This window comes from Salvelinus alpinus, chromosome 20 (assembly GCF_045679555.1).
Source record: "Salvelinus alpinus chromosome 20, SLU_Salpinus.1, whole genome shotgun sequence".
NCBI classification, from domain to species: Eukaryota; Metazoa; Chordata; class Actinopteri; order Salmoniformes; family Salmonidae; genus Salvelinus; species Salvelinus alpinus.
Window position 1 is genome coordinate 12,491,596 of NC_092105.1, and position 14,792 is coordinate 12,506,387.

At 44.2% G+C, this 14,792-nt stretch overlaps 1 protein-coding gene across 1 annotated transcript in view; it reads left to right on the plus strand.

Moving 5' to 3' along the window:
• Positions 1–13,949, plus strand: part of LOC139546311 (calcitonin gene-related peptide type 1 receptor-like) — a 44,091-nt gene extending 30,142 nt beyond the window's left edge. The window contains exons 3-13 of the mRNA XM_071354543.1: positions 793–946; positions 3,442–3,552; positions 4,385–4,497; positions 4,873–4,964; positions 5,378–5,504; positions 6,255–6,408; positions 6,679–6,739; positions 7,015–7,081; positions 10,887–11,105; positions 12,983–13,024; positions 13,690–13,949. Coding sequence (XP_071210644.1) covers positions 793–946; positions 3,442–3,552; positions 4,385–4,497; positions 4,873–4,964; positions 5,378–5,504; positions 6,255–6,408; positions 6,679–6,739; positions 7,015–7,081; positions 10,887–11,105; positions 12,983–13,024; positions 13,690–13,911 — 1,362 coding nt within the window. The 3' untranslated portion in view covers positions 13,912–13,949. The remainder of the gene's footprint in view (positions 1–792; positions 947–3,441; positions 3,553–4,384; positions 4,498–4,872; positions 4,965–5,377; positions 5,505–6,254; positions 6,409–6,678; positions 6,740–7,014; positions 7,082–10,886; positions 11,106–12,982; positions 13,025–13,689) is intronic.
• Positions 13,950–14,792: the final 843 nt, after the last annotated feature.

Here is a 14,792-nt window from a genome sequence, read left to right on the forward strand (position 1 = left end):
TACTCTGCTCCGTAGTACAACACCATAGTTGTTTGGGAGCATTAATTGGTGTATGTATCCTTTCTCGCTCTAGTGATTTCTTTATGCGGAAAATCTAAATAACTTTGGTGAATGAACGTTTACATTGATGAATAATCAATAAGGTGCCTGTATGATTAGCAAGTGGTCAATATAATAACATATAGGTCAGGACACTGGCAGACTGATCTGGAACAAAAATATCAGACAGCAAAAAAGCAGTGTATTTTATTTAACCAGGCAAGTCAGTTAAGAACAGGGGCAGAACGACAGATTATTACTTTGTCAGCTCGGGGTTTCGATCGAGCAACCTTTCGGTTACTGGCCCAACGCTCTAACCACTAGGCTACCTGCCGCTCCATGCAATGTTACCTTGTGGTATGGCATGTGATGTGATTCTATGTGTTATGGTATGGCATGTGATGTGATTCTATGTGTTATGGTATGGTATGTGATGTGATGCTATGTGTTATGGTATGGTATGTGATGTGATTCTATGTGTTATGGTATGGCATGTGATGTGATGCTATTTGTTATGGTATGGTATGTGATGTGATTCTATGTGTTATGGTATGGTATGTGATGTGATGCTATGTGTTATGGTATGGTATGTGATGTGATTCTATGTGTTATGGTATGGTATGTGATGTGATTCTATGTGTTATGGTATGGTATGTGATGTGATGTGATGCTATGTGTTATGGTATGGTATGTGATGTGATGTGATTCTATGTGTTATGGTATGGTATGTGATGTTATGGGTTCTCCTTGCAGATCTTAGTTGCGGCTAGCCCAGAGGTGAACAGTACCCAGCAGCACCTACAGCTGAACGTCTACCACGATATAGGAGTCACTAGGAACAAGATTGTGACAGCCCAGTTCGAGTGCTACCAGAAAATCATGAAGGATAACGACCACAACAAAATAGGTAAAAAAACAACAGAAATTACCTACTTTCAGGCACCTCTGTCATTGGTGTAACGGATGTGAAATGGCTAGCTAGTTAGCGGGTACGCGCTACTAGCATTTCAATCAGTTACGTCACTTGCTCTGAGACTTAAGTAGGGTTTCCCCTTGCTCTGCAAGGGCCGCGGCTTTTGTGGAGCGATGGGTAACGACGCTTCGTGGGTGACTGTTGTCGATGTGTGCAGAGGGTCCCTGGTTCGCGCCCGGGGCGAGGGGACGGTTTAAAGTTAAACTGTTACATTGATGCTGTTGACCCGGATCACTGGTTGCTGCGGAAAAGGAGGAGGTTGAAAGGGGGGTGAGTGTAACGGATGTGAAATGGCTAGCTAGTTAGCGGGTACGCGCTACTAGCATTTCAATCAGTTACGTCACTTGCTCTGAGACTTAAGTAGGGTTTCCCCTTGCTCTGCAAGGGCTGCGGCTTTTGTGGAGCGATGGGTAACGATGCTTCGAGGGTGACTGTTGTTCATGTGTGCAGAGGGTCCCTGGTTCGCGCCCGTGTCGGGGCGAGGGAACGGTTTAAAGTTATACTGTTACATTGGCATAGTTGGTCATGGTGAATTATTATGTGTGTGTGTGGTGGGGGGGGGGGGGGGGTGAGCATCAGAAAGTTGTCTTTTAGCAAAATTAGGTTGCTACATAATGTACATAAAAAAAAAAATTTGCCTGACGCCAAAAAAATCATAGTTATTGGCTACATCTTCAGCCCATTGGGTACGATGACTTGATTACTGAGTGCTTGTGCTCATGCATGAGTTTGAATCCTAACTGGGATCGATTCATGTTGCATAAGCCCTCGAGTTGAGCACCCGATGTCCAACGAGGAGCTCTTTGATAGGGAAAAGAATAAAAAAAATCATCTGTTTTGTGTAGTCAATGACTAAGGTGTGATAATCCCACCAGTCTATTAGTATCCAGACCATTAACATTAACCAGTCTGCAGGTGAGGAGACAGTGCATCTTAAGCCAGCCTGAGGTACTGAGGGACTGAGGGACTGAGAGGAATGCCAATATATCAGTGTTGCTGTGGTGTAATTTACACAAGGTGCTGTAAACCTCTCATTTGGATGGTAATCCACTAGCGTTGTGTCTGATTAGCATTGCAGTCACACCGGCAATCAGCTAGGAGGTGTTCGCTTGGCGTCTTGGCTAATTAGAAATCCTACCACACAGAAAGGTGTGGCTCTAGGGTGTCTGTCTGAGAGTGGTGGTTGTAAGTGCGTGAGGAGAGGTAAGGAATAGTGAGGAGGGGGAGCAGCAGAAGGCTAGGCTTCAGGAGAGAGAGGGAGCATCTGACAGAACAGATGTGAAGTGTTAGCTATGTTCAGTCATACTTAATGTTAGGGAACGCTACAGGTGCAATACCACAGCTTTTTAAAGACTCTAAACATAATCCTGATTTATCTGACCAAAACATGTGCAGATATTTGTGTGCATTTGCTACCTTTCTTTTCTTTTTAATTATATATATATTTTTTTTTTTAATTAAACTAGGCAAGTCACTTAAAGACAAATTCTTATTTACAATGACGGCCTACACCGGCCAAACCCGGGCGACGCTGAGCCAGTTGTGCGCCGCCCTACGGGACTGCCAATCACAGCCGATTGTGATACAGCCTGGATTCAAACCAGGGTCTGTAGTGATGCTTCAAGCACTGAGATGCAGTGCCTTAGACCGCTGTGCCACTCGTTAGCCAAATAATGCTTTTAACTATTGTGTTACAATATGTACAGTATTTAATAATGTGTTTGTGTGGGAGGTTGCCAAGGTTGGACACATCTCCGTCAGTAAAAATAACTTTCCCCTTCAAAAACATCTTCTAGCTCTTCAATTATGTCAAGCATTATTGTCAACACATGCCAGGGGATTGTCAATTTCAATCCAAAGCTTTAAAACACACATCCCACCCCTGTTGTCAAAAACAAAGTCTGACTACTAGATGAAAGAGATACAAAGTACACAGTGAGAGAGGCAGGGGTAGAAAGACATCCTGGCTGATATTTAACATAGTGAGAGAGGCAGGGGTAGAAACACATCCTGGCTGATATTTAACATAACATTTTTTTTCCTAAAATTGATGTTATGGTGGATGGAAGACAGAGTCAGGAAATAGTTATATGGGATGTAGGATGTTTCAATATCTGGGTTATCTACAGTAATGTCTCATTTCCACCATACAATTAGGAGCATTGGCAGAATCGTAATCTATTTAACCTGATTTGTAGGCAAGAATAAATAAAGATGTTAGCGTTAGCAACACAATATATCAGCAGGTGTCTCTAATAACTACTGAGTGTGGTGTCAACAAACAACATGTTTACTTATATCACATATGGATTTCAACTGCGTATTGATTGACGTGACCTGTTGATTCTTGTCCTCTCAGTGACCTCTCAGTGCTCCTGCTTTATGTGAACACGTGCTTTATTTGAACTCTGATGGTTTCTATGCTGCAGGGCCAGTGTGTAACCGGACCTGGGATGGGTGGCTGTGCTGGGACGACACAGAGGCAGGCTTCACTTCAGAGCAGCACTGCCCTGACTACTTCCAGGACTTTGACCCCTCAGGTGAGCCCCTCGAAAGCCCACCAAGTGCCCACCGACATGGGGTAAAGTTCCTGGGGAGTGGGGACCCACCTTTTATGCAGGTTTTCATTTCAACCTGCAACTCACATAAAAACTGCTGAATTAAATGTAGAAAATGTAACTTTGAATCATTCCAGCTATTTCACGTGTTATGTTCTGTTTTGGAATAATTCTAAAATAGCAGATTCAAGGTGTTCCAATTCATTGGTTCCCTCGAACCAAGCAGATATAAATAAAGCACAGGGTTTATTTCTAGCCCAGCACTAACACATCTGTTTCAAATAATCCTAATCATATTCATCAGTCGGGACCAGGACCAGTTTCATCTGGTGTATTAGTGCTGGGCTGGAATAAAAGCCTGCACGTCATGTGGCTCTCCAGGACTGGAGTTCTACACCTCTAGTCTAATGGGGTGATATCATTGTTAGTGAAATCCAACATACAGTGGATCCTCCAGGATCAACATTGAGAAACACTGGGTTTGAGGCAGACACAGCGATCCTTCCTCCTTCCGGGCTAGTTTGGCCATTTTGAGGGGTAGTCCCATCCTTTTTTATCAAATTCCTTTCTTTTTTCCTTTTTTCATTTCCTTTTTATTTAATTCAAGTCCCAGAGGCTTCAGAAACTAAAGTCGCAGAGGCTTCAGAAACTATGTTACTTTAAAAGCACTTGCAAATTATATTACTGAGAGGAAAGATGACATTTTCTGAAAAAGGATCTGTTTTGAAGATGAACTTCAGATCTCTGCATGTTGAAGGCCGTATCTGATGTGGTTAGAGTTTCATCTCCTACATTTTGATGTAATGCTCTACAGAAATGGTGACAAAAATCTGCAGTGAGAACGGACACTGGTTTCTGCATCCCGACAGCAACCGAACGTGGACTAACTACACACGATGCAACGAGCACACTAGCGAAGGCAGAATGGTACGTCACTGTCTGAAACATTTTTATTCATCTTCTCAATTACACAATATTTTGTCAAAAGAATATCAAATGGATGTTCTAGTAATTCAAAAACAATTGCTTGCTGCATGTGAGGAATGTTATTTTGCCCTCCTACAGAAACTTGCAGATTGTTATTTTGATTGAATGGACATACAGCATTTGAAAAAAACATGTGGAGATAGTATTTGACTAAGGCTTTGAGCTCTCTGCTCTGTGATTATCAGGGCTATTTGACTATAACTAACAAGGGCATTTTATATTGATTATTGAGTGCATTATGTAGTGCAATAGGGTGTTAGCCAGGCTAACACATGCTAGGATAATATGAGGCTTATCGTGTCTACTCTCTTCCAGACTGCCATGAATTTATTCTACTTGGCTCTCATTGGCCACGGCTTGTCACTGATATCCCTATTCATTTCCCTGGGAATATTTTTCAATTTCAAGTGAGTATAAATTAACCAAACAATTTAAATAATGAAATACTCAAAGGCTTTGTTCCTCGGTGTGTTTTTATTCACAGATAGCTGATACAAATCACTTTCCCCCTCGTGTTTCTGTTTTTAACTCCACAATGACAACGTCTACTCCTTTCCCCCTCGTGTTTCTGTTTTTAACTCCACAATGACAACGTCTACTCCTTTTCCCCTCGTGTTTCTGTTTTTAACTCCACAATGACAACGTCTACTCCTTTCCCCCTCGTGTTTCTGTTTTTAACTCCACAATGACAACGTCTACTCCTTTTCCCCTTGTGTTTCTGTTTTTAACTCCACAATGACAACGTCTACTCCTTTTCCCCTTGTGTTTCTGTTTTTAACTCCACAATGACAACGTCTACTCCTTTCCCCCTTTCGTGTAGGAGTTTAAGTTGCCAAAGGGTCACTCTCCACAAAAACCTCTTCTTCTCCTTTGTATTGAACTCGGTCATCACCATCATCTGGTTGACCGCTGTGGCGAATAACCAGGAGCTGGTACAAAGAAACCCTGTGAGTTTATGGATCGTTGGAGGGATGGGTGGATGGATGGATGGATGGATGGGTGGATGGGTGGGTGGGTGGATGGGTGGGTGGGTGGGTGGGTGGATGGATGGGTGGGTAGGTAGGTAGGTAGGTAGGTAGGTAGGTAGGTAGGTAGGTAGGTAGGTAGGTAGGTAGGTAGGTAGGTAGGTAGGTGGGTGGTAGATAACATGTGTTTGTATATAAATATAAATAATTGTATATCTATATTATACTATGTAATGTATATCATATAGCCACACACCAATGTAACGGTAGGACACACACTGCTAATTTGCTGCTGCATTTATAGATATTCAATTCGATATTTAGCCCAGAAAAACTACATGACGTAGATCCAAATTGATAGTACTTATTTTTGCGTTAGCTAGGTAGCGTTAGCTAGGTAGCGTTAGCTAGCACCAGTCAAAACTCTGCTATTTTATATACTGTATCTTGTTCTCCATCTTCTTTTTAAATCGTAAGCCAGTGTGTTTTCAGCACTTTTATTTCCATGACTGATCAAAACTACTTTTCTCATGCTCTCGCTTGTCTCTCTGTGGCAGACTTTATGAGCAATATGTTAGGATCATCAAATCACAATAAAATCACAGTATCGAATCGAAAATACATATAGAATAGTGAGAATCGCAATAGATATGTTTTCGGCACCTAAAGATGTTGATGATGTCGTATATTGTGGGGCCAGCCCTAAATTTCACCCCATGTTCCTCTTTCTAGACAAGCTGTAAAGTGTCCGTGTTCATCCATCTTTATCTGTTCGGCTGCAACTACTTCTGGATGCTCTGTGAAGGGATATACCTGCACACCCTTATCGTTGTTGCCGTGTTCGCTGAGAAACAGCACTTGATGTGGTACTATCTCCTCGGCTGGGGTAGGTTTTTGGGGGATGTGGTACTATCTCCTCGGTTGGGGTAGGTTTTTGGGGGATGTGGTACTATCTCCTCGGTTGGGGTAGGTTTTTGGGGGATGTGGTACTATCTCCTCGGTTGGGGTAGGTTTTTGGGGGATGTGGTACTATCTCCATGGGTGGGGTAGATTTTGGGGATAACGTCATATCCCTTATAGGATATGAAGTTTGATGTTATTTCATGGAAATAGCATTGTTTGTCACTAACAAAGGATGTCTGTTGTTGTTTTTCAGGCTTTCCTCTAATTCCAGCATCTATACATGCGATCGCTCGCAGTTACTACTACAATGACAAGTGAGTTACTTTCAACGCTTTTTCCCTTAATTGTTTTCATTGAATTGATCATTCCTCAAACTACAAGCTATTCATACAGCATAATGCCTATTTCTTGTCATTAGTTTCTATGACAGCTACCAGTATTCCCTACCCTGTATCGATTGCTTTCTAGTGCTTTCAATGACATTTTTTATTAATATTTTTCCTGTAAGCATCTCCTTTTAAATCGAATTTCAACAATAAAAGAAGGTGGCAGACCCTGAATGCCTGATTCGTCTCTCTCCCTCCTACAGTTGTTGGATAAGCTCCAACACTTCACTCCTCTACATAATCCATGGGCCCATCTGCGCTGCTCTGTTGGTAAGTCTGTAATACAATTAGGTTGATGCATTTTAAAAACTATATTCTGGCGACTGTTGAGTGCAATCTTGGATAAAAAGAGGTTGCAGTGTACCAGAATGTTGTTTTAATTTGAAAGGGATAGTTCAGTGAAATTACATATTTAGTTTCCTTACCTTGAAAGCAGCCTATGGACAAGGAGAGACTGAAATTCACAGTTTAGTTTTGTTAAATTGGCCAAGTAATATCTACGTAAATAATTTCACAGAACTATCCCTTTAATTGAAATCAAATCAAATCACATTTTATTTGTCACATACACATGGTTAGCAGATGTTAATGCGAGTGTAGCGAAATGCTTGTGCTTCTAGTTCCGACAATGCAGTAATAACCAACGAGTAATCTAACCTAACAGTTCCACAACTACTACCTTATACCCACAAGTGTAAAGGGATAAAGAATATGTACATAAAGATATATGAATGAGTGATGGTACCGAACGGCATAGGCTACTGTCCCGTCGATGTGGATAGGGGGGTGCTCCCTCTGCTGTTTCCTGAAGTCTATGATCATCTCCTTTGTTTTGTTGACATTGAGTGTGAGGTTATTTTCCTGACACCACACTCCAAGGGCCCTCACCTCCTCCCTGTAGGCCATCTCGTCTTTGTTGGTAATCAAGCCTACCACTCTAGTGTCGTCTGCAAACTTGATGATTGAGTTGGAAGCGTGCATGGCCAGGCAGTCGTGGGTGAACAGGGAGTACAGGAGAGGGCTCAGAACACACCCTTGTGGAGCCCCAGTGTTGAGGATCAGCGGGGTGAAGATGTTGTTACCTACCCTCACCACCTGGGGGCGGCCCGTCAGGAAGTCCAGTACCCAGTTGCACAGGGCGGGGTCGAGACCCAGGGTCTCGAGCTTGATGACGAGTTTGGAGGGTACTATGGTGTTAAATGCTGAGCTGTAGTCGATGAACAGCATTCTCACATAGGTATTCCTCTTGTCCAGATGGGTTAGGGCAGTGTGCAGTGTGGTTGCGATTGCGTCGTCTGTGGACCTATTGGGGCGGTAAGCAAATTAGAGTGGGTCTAAGGTGTCAGGTGGAGGTGATATGGTCCTTGACTAGTCTCTCAAAGCACTTCATGATGACGGAAGTGAGTGCTACTGGGCGGTAGTTGTTTAGCTCAGTTACCTTAGCTTTCTTAGGAACAGGAACAATGGTGGCCCTCTTGAAGCATGTGGGAACAACAGACTGGGATAAGGATGATTGAATATGTCCGTAAACACACCAGCCAGCTGGTCTGCGCATGCTCTGAGGACGCGGCTGGGGATGCTGTCTGGGCTTGCAGCCTTGCGAGGGTTAAAACGTTTAAATGTTTTACTCACGTCAGCTGCAGTGAAGGAGAGTCTGCAGGTTTTGGTAGCGGGCCGTGTCAGTGGCACTGTATTGTCCTCAAAGCGAGCAAGAAGTTGTTTAGTCTGTCTGGGAGCAAGACATCCTGGTCCGCGACGGGCCTGGTTTTCTTTTTGTAATCCGTGATTGACTGTAGACCCTTCCACATACCTCTTGTGTCTGAGCCGTTGAATTGCGACTCTGCTTTGTCTCTATACTGATGCTTAGCTTGTTTGATTGCCTTGCTGAGGGAATAGCTACACTGTTTGTATTCGGTCATGTTTCCGGTCACCTTGCCCTGGTTAAAAGCAGTGGTTCGCGCTTTCAGTTTCGCGTGAATGCTGCCATCAATGCACGGTTTCTGGTTTGGTAATGTTTTAATAGTTGCTGTGGGTACGACATCGCCGATGCACTTGCTAATAAACTCGCTCACCGAATCAGCGTATTCGTCAATGTTGTTGTTTGACGCAATGCGGAACATATCCCAATCCACGTGATCGAAGCGATCTTGAAGCGTGGGATCAGATTGGTCGGACCAGCGTTGAACAGATCTGAGCGCGAGAGCTTCCTGTTTTAGTCTCTGTCTATAGGCAGGGAGCAACAAAATGGAGTCGTGGTCACCTTTTCCGAAAGGAGGGTGGGGGAGGGCCTTATATGCGTCGCGGAAGTTAGAATAACAATGATCTAGGGTTTTACCAGCCCTGGTAGCACAATGGATATGCTGATAGAATTTAGGGAGTCTTGTTTTCAGATTAGCCTTGTTAAAATCCCCAGCAACAATGAATGCAGCCTCAGGATATGTGGTTTCTAGTTTACATAGAGTCAAATAAAGTTCGTTCAGGGCCATCGATGTGTCTGCTTGGGGGGGAATATATACGGCTGTGATTATAATCAAAGATAATTCCCATGGTAGATAATGTGGTCGATATTTGATTGTGAGGAATTCTAAGTCAGGTGAACAGAAGGACTTGAGTTCCTGTATGTTGTTATGATCACACCACGTCTCGTTAATCATAAGGCATACCATCCCCTCTTCTTACCAGAAAGATGCTTGTTTCTGTCGGTGCGATGCGTGAAGAAACCAGGTGGCTGTACCGACTCCGATAGCGTGTCTCGAGTGAGCCATGTTTCCGTGAAGCAAAGAACGTTACAGTCTCTTATGTCTCTCTGGAATGCTACCCTTGCTCGGATTTCATCAACCTTGTTGTCAAGAGACTGGACATTGGCGAGTAGTATGCTAGGGAGTGGTGCGCGATGTGCCCGTCTCCGGAGCTTGATCAGAAGAGCGCTTCGTCTACCCCTTTTACGGCGTCGTTGTTTTGGTTCGCCAGCTGGGATCCGATCCATTGTCCTGGGTGGTTGGCAAAACAGAGGATCTGCTTCGGGAAAGTCGTATTCCTGGTCGTAATGATGGTGAGTTGACGTTGCTCTTATATCCAGTAGTTATTTTTTCCCTGCAGTTTGGCCTCAACGGTTGGTCCCTCTGTGGACTGACCCGCTCATGAGTCATTTGGCAGAACAACATGTCACTGGTCACCCTTCAAAGGAAACCGGCAAATTATTATCTGAGGGTCCAATCTGGTACACAGCTGCATTGTCTTATCAGATGTGCTGATGTTTCTATATTTTGAGGACTTCTGCATAATGTGCTACCTTGTCGTGCTGCTACTCCAGTTTCAACTGTTCTGCCTGCAGCTATGGAACACTGACCTGTTCGCCCGACGTGCTACCTTGCCCCGGACCTGCTGTTTTCGACCCTCTCTCTCTCCCCCTCTCTCTCTCTCTCTCTCTACCGCACCTGCTGTCTCGACCTCTGAAAACTAACATTTACTCCTGAGGTGCTGACCTGTTGCACCCTCTACAACCACTGTTATTATTATTTGACCCTGCTGGTCATCTATGAACATCTTGAAGAACGATCATGCCTTCATAATTTCCATGTACTCTTATAATCTCTACCCAGCACAGCCAAAAGAGGACTGGCCACCCCTCGGAGCCTGGTTCCTCTCTAGGTTTCTTCCTAGGTTCCTGACTTTCTAGGGAGTTTTTCCTAGTCACTGTGCTTCTACATCTGCATTGCTTTCTGTTTGGGGTTTAAAGCTGGGTTTCTGTAAAAGCACATCTGCTAATGTAAAAATGGCTTAAAAAATACATTTGATTTGATTTGATGTTTTCTCCTTGTTTGGTCAATACGAGAAGTGTAATGGTGATTTTGTGAATCCACTCTCGACATCAGTGATTCAGAAACTTAAGAATTACCCATAATTCACAATTTTTCAACATCAAAAAGTGAACACACTGTTGCTAACAGTCCTGAACATTATTTCTTATATTTTTCCTGTATGGTGATTGCGGGTCCTTTGGATAAGCATGTCCTCTATACTGCTAATATTATTCTGACTAATTTGTCAGTTTTCTCTCTCCTTCTCTTTTAAGGTGAACCTGTTCTTCCTGTTGAACATTGTGCGTGTCCTGATCACCAAGTTGAAGGTGACCCACCAGGCTGAGTCCAGCCTCTACATGAAGGCCGTGCGCGCCACCCTGATTCTTGTGCCTCTCCTGGGCATCCAGTACGTCCTGTTGCCCTACAAACCAGAGGAACGGGTCTCCTCTGAGATCTACGACTACATCATGCACATCTTAATGCATTATCAGGTAAGACTATCTATTCTCTACTAGTTACCCCGCCTCAGTGAAATGATACATTTCAAGGTTTACCGATGTTAGAATGAATTTCTATGTAAAATGCTATCAGAAAGTATTCATAGCCCTTGACTTGTTGTTGTTACAGCCTGAATTCAAAAGTGATTAAATATATACACTATATATACACAGGTATGTGGACATCCCTTCAAATTAGTGGATTCAGCTATTTCAGCCACACCCGTTGCTGACAGGTGTATAAAATCGAGCACACAACCATGCAATCTCCATAGACAAACATTGGCAGTAGAATGGCCTTACTGTAGAGCTCAGTGACTCATTGTGGCACCGTTATAGGATACCACCTTTCCCAAAAGTCAGTTCTTCAAATATCTTCCCTGCTAGAGCTGCCCCGGTCAACTGTAAGTACTGTTATTGTGAAATGGAAACATCTAGGAGCAACAACGGCTCAGCCGTGACGTGGTAGGCCACACAAGCTCACAGAACGGGACCACCAAGTGCTTAAGCGCGTAGCGTGTAAAAATCATCTGCCCTCGGTTGTAACACTCACTACCGAGTTCCAAACTGCCTCGGGAAACAATGTCAGCACAAGAACTGTTCGTTGGGAGCTTCATGAAATGAGTTTTCATGGCCGAGCAGCCGCAAACAAGCCTAAGATCACCGTGTGCAATGCCAAGCGTCGGCTGGAGTTGTGTGAAGCTTGCCGCCATTGGACTCTGGAGCAGTGGAAACGCGTTCTCACAGCCATTAAATTCTGTAACTTTTTTAAAGTCATCATTGACCTCATTGTGACATCCCTGAGCTGTTTCCCTCCTCTCCGGCAACTGAGTTAGGAAGGACGCCTGTATCTTTGCAGTGACTGGTTGTATCGATACACCCTCCAATGTGTAATTAATAACTTCACCATGCTCAAAGGGATATTCAATGTCTGCTTTTTTATTTTGACTTATCTACCAAGAGGTGCACTTCTTTGCGAGGCTTTGGAAAACCTCCATGGTTTTTGTGGTTGAATCTGTGTTTGAAATTCACTGCTCGACTGATGGAACTTTCAGATAATTGTATGTGTGGAGTTGAAAGATGAGATAGTCAATCAAAAATCATGGTTAACACTATTATTGAACAGAGAGACTTAACTTATTATGTGACTTGTTAGGCACATTTTTACTCCTGAATTTATTTTGTCTTTCTATAACAAACGGGTTGAATATCTATTGACTTAATACGTTTCACTTTTCATTCAGAATGTAATACAACAAAAAGTGGAAAAAGTCCAGGGGTGTGAATAGTTTCTGATGGCATTGGATATGTGTGTTGTTCGTAGTCCCTTGGCAGATGTTCTTGTCCAGAGTTACTATAAGCGCATCAAACACATTAATCTGAAGCCGCCGTCTCTCACTGTGTTCCCTATTATTGGCTTGTGAGTATTTATGAAGACCAGGTCGACGCCTTTCAGCTCCGGCATCTTTATCCCATGGCCTGTGGAAGACTGGCAGGAAGGAAAACATAAGTCACTGTCTGGGAGGGGAGGGTCGAATGCTGCAGCTTATGATGGGGAGGTGCAGTCGGAGCGTTCTGGGGCCAGGCTGAATCAGCTCAATAAATCATACAACACAACGTCTTTGTCTCTGTCTCTGTCTCTCTCTGTCTCTCTCTGTCTCTCTCTCTATCGCTCTCTCTCTCTCTCTCTTTCGCTCTCTCTCACACTTGTTTTACATGCTCCTCGAAAGCTGCCAAAATGCATGAAAGTGGCAAAATCAGCATTCTGCCCAATGCCTCAACTGTTTTTTGCTGTTTGAGAACTTGAGACATTCTCCTCGGGAAGTGATGATGCATTTATCACCTGACTGGGCAACACATTTTTTTTTCAGGGGCTGCTGGTGGCCACCATCTTCTGCTTCTTCAACGGAGAGGTACGTTTCTCACGCACAATCATGTCCATCAGGTTTTCTGAAATCCCAGATAAATTATTCTGGGTTGGATGATTCCCTTGCCAGCCTATTCACTGGGAGTTTTGGGACTGTTTCAGGAATTTTGCAACCCTCTCCTCCCCTGTACCTCCTTGTCCTCAGCCCCCTGTGTGTATACGCCGAGGTTAGGACACTTCCTCTTTGCATACCCTCCCCGGGAGTTGACCTGGGGATGTATCTTGGGATGTTGACCTTCCAGAGCATTGCATGGGAGCGTGTTAGAGTTTCTGGAGAGGATTCTCCCAGACTAGAGATCATGAAAGCATTGGCAGGCATCCAGAGACAGTCAAGGGACAGTCCACAGAGTGGTATCAGCAGTGCTGGAGAGGGTTTTGTACCAAAGTAGTAATTTGGGTTTGGATTTGGTTTGCTTGACCCTTTATCTCCTTTGACAGCCATGCTTCACAAAACGCATGGCGAGGACAAGGGTCAATATGGTCCTTGTAAATGACTGGAAGATGGCGAGGCAAATACTGAATGAAGATACATGGAGGGTCTTGCAATTCGGGTTAATTCAGTCTTAGTCATTCATGAAAGTAATTCATTGCTAACTTTATTCATGTATTTTCTGTGTACTGAATCTTATGGTCCACATTGTGTCTTGGCAGGTGCAAGGGGTTCTGAGGAGACATTGGAACCAGTACCGTATGCAGTTCGGGAGCACCTTGACCCACTCGGATGCCATGCGGTCCGCCTCATACACAGCCTCGTCCATCACCGATGTCCAGGGCTGCTACAGCATCGACAGCAACACAGAACATTTGAATGGCAAGGGGGGCTGCCTTGACGTTGAGACCTCCATCTTAAAATCGGAGAACCCGTTTGCCTGAAGAAAGGCTAACTCTGCTGCGTATTTGGGAATGGAGGGGAGGGGAAGGGGGGTGGGGGGTGCAGCGTGTTTGAGAATGGAGGTTGGGGGGGATGCAGCATGTTTGGAAATGGAGAGGGGCTGCATCTTGTTTGGAAATGGAGGGTTGGGGGAAGAAGGGGGGGGGGGTGCAGCATGTTTGGGAATGTAGGGGAGGGGTGGGTGAAGGGGGGGCTGCAGCGTGTTTGAGAATGGAGGTTGGGGGGGATGCAGCATGTTTGGAAATGGAGAGGGGCTGCATCTTGTTTGGAAATGGAGGGTTGGGGGAAGAAGGGGGGGGGGTGCAGCATGTTTGGGAATGTAGGGGAGGGGTGGGTGAAGGGGGGGCTGCAGCGTGTTTGGGAATGAGGGGAGGGGTGGGGGAAGTGGTGGGGGGCTGCAGCATGTTTAGGAATGGAGTTGAGGGAAGGGGGAGGCTGCAGTTTGTTACTATGGTTACTGGGTTACTGTCACACAGCGAGGTTGGAGAACTGAACTGTCCTCCCGATATTTGCTGCATAAGCACCCCCCTCAAAAAGAAGGGATAAACAATAGAAGCATTATACACACTGAAAAAAAACTACCTTCGATTAACATGTTTAAATGGGCACTTAATCGTTTTATCTGCCTGAGAATCACAATTTTTCATGTATCCATGTTCTGAGATGCTGTTCCACTTTTCAGAGGAAGCCAAATGTATATATTCTGATTATTTGTCTTAAAGCATTTAAATATTAGGCAGTCCTTTCAACATGACTGTTCAAGTCAAAAGGGGGTTTGACAATCCAAATTATGATATTATTAGTTTAGATAAAGCTTGGATGTTTGCCAAAAAATGTTATTTGTGACTTGCTTTGTGCCAAA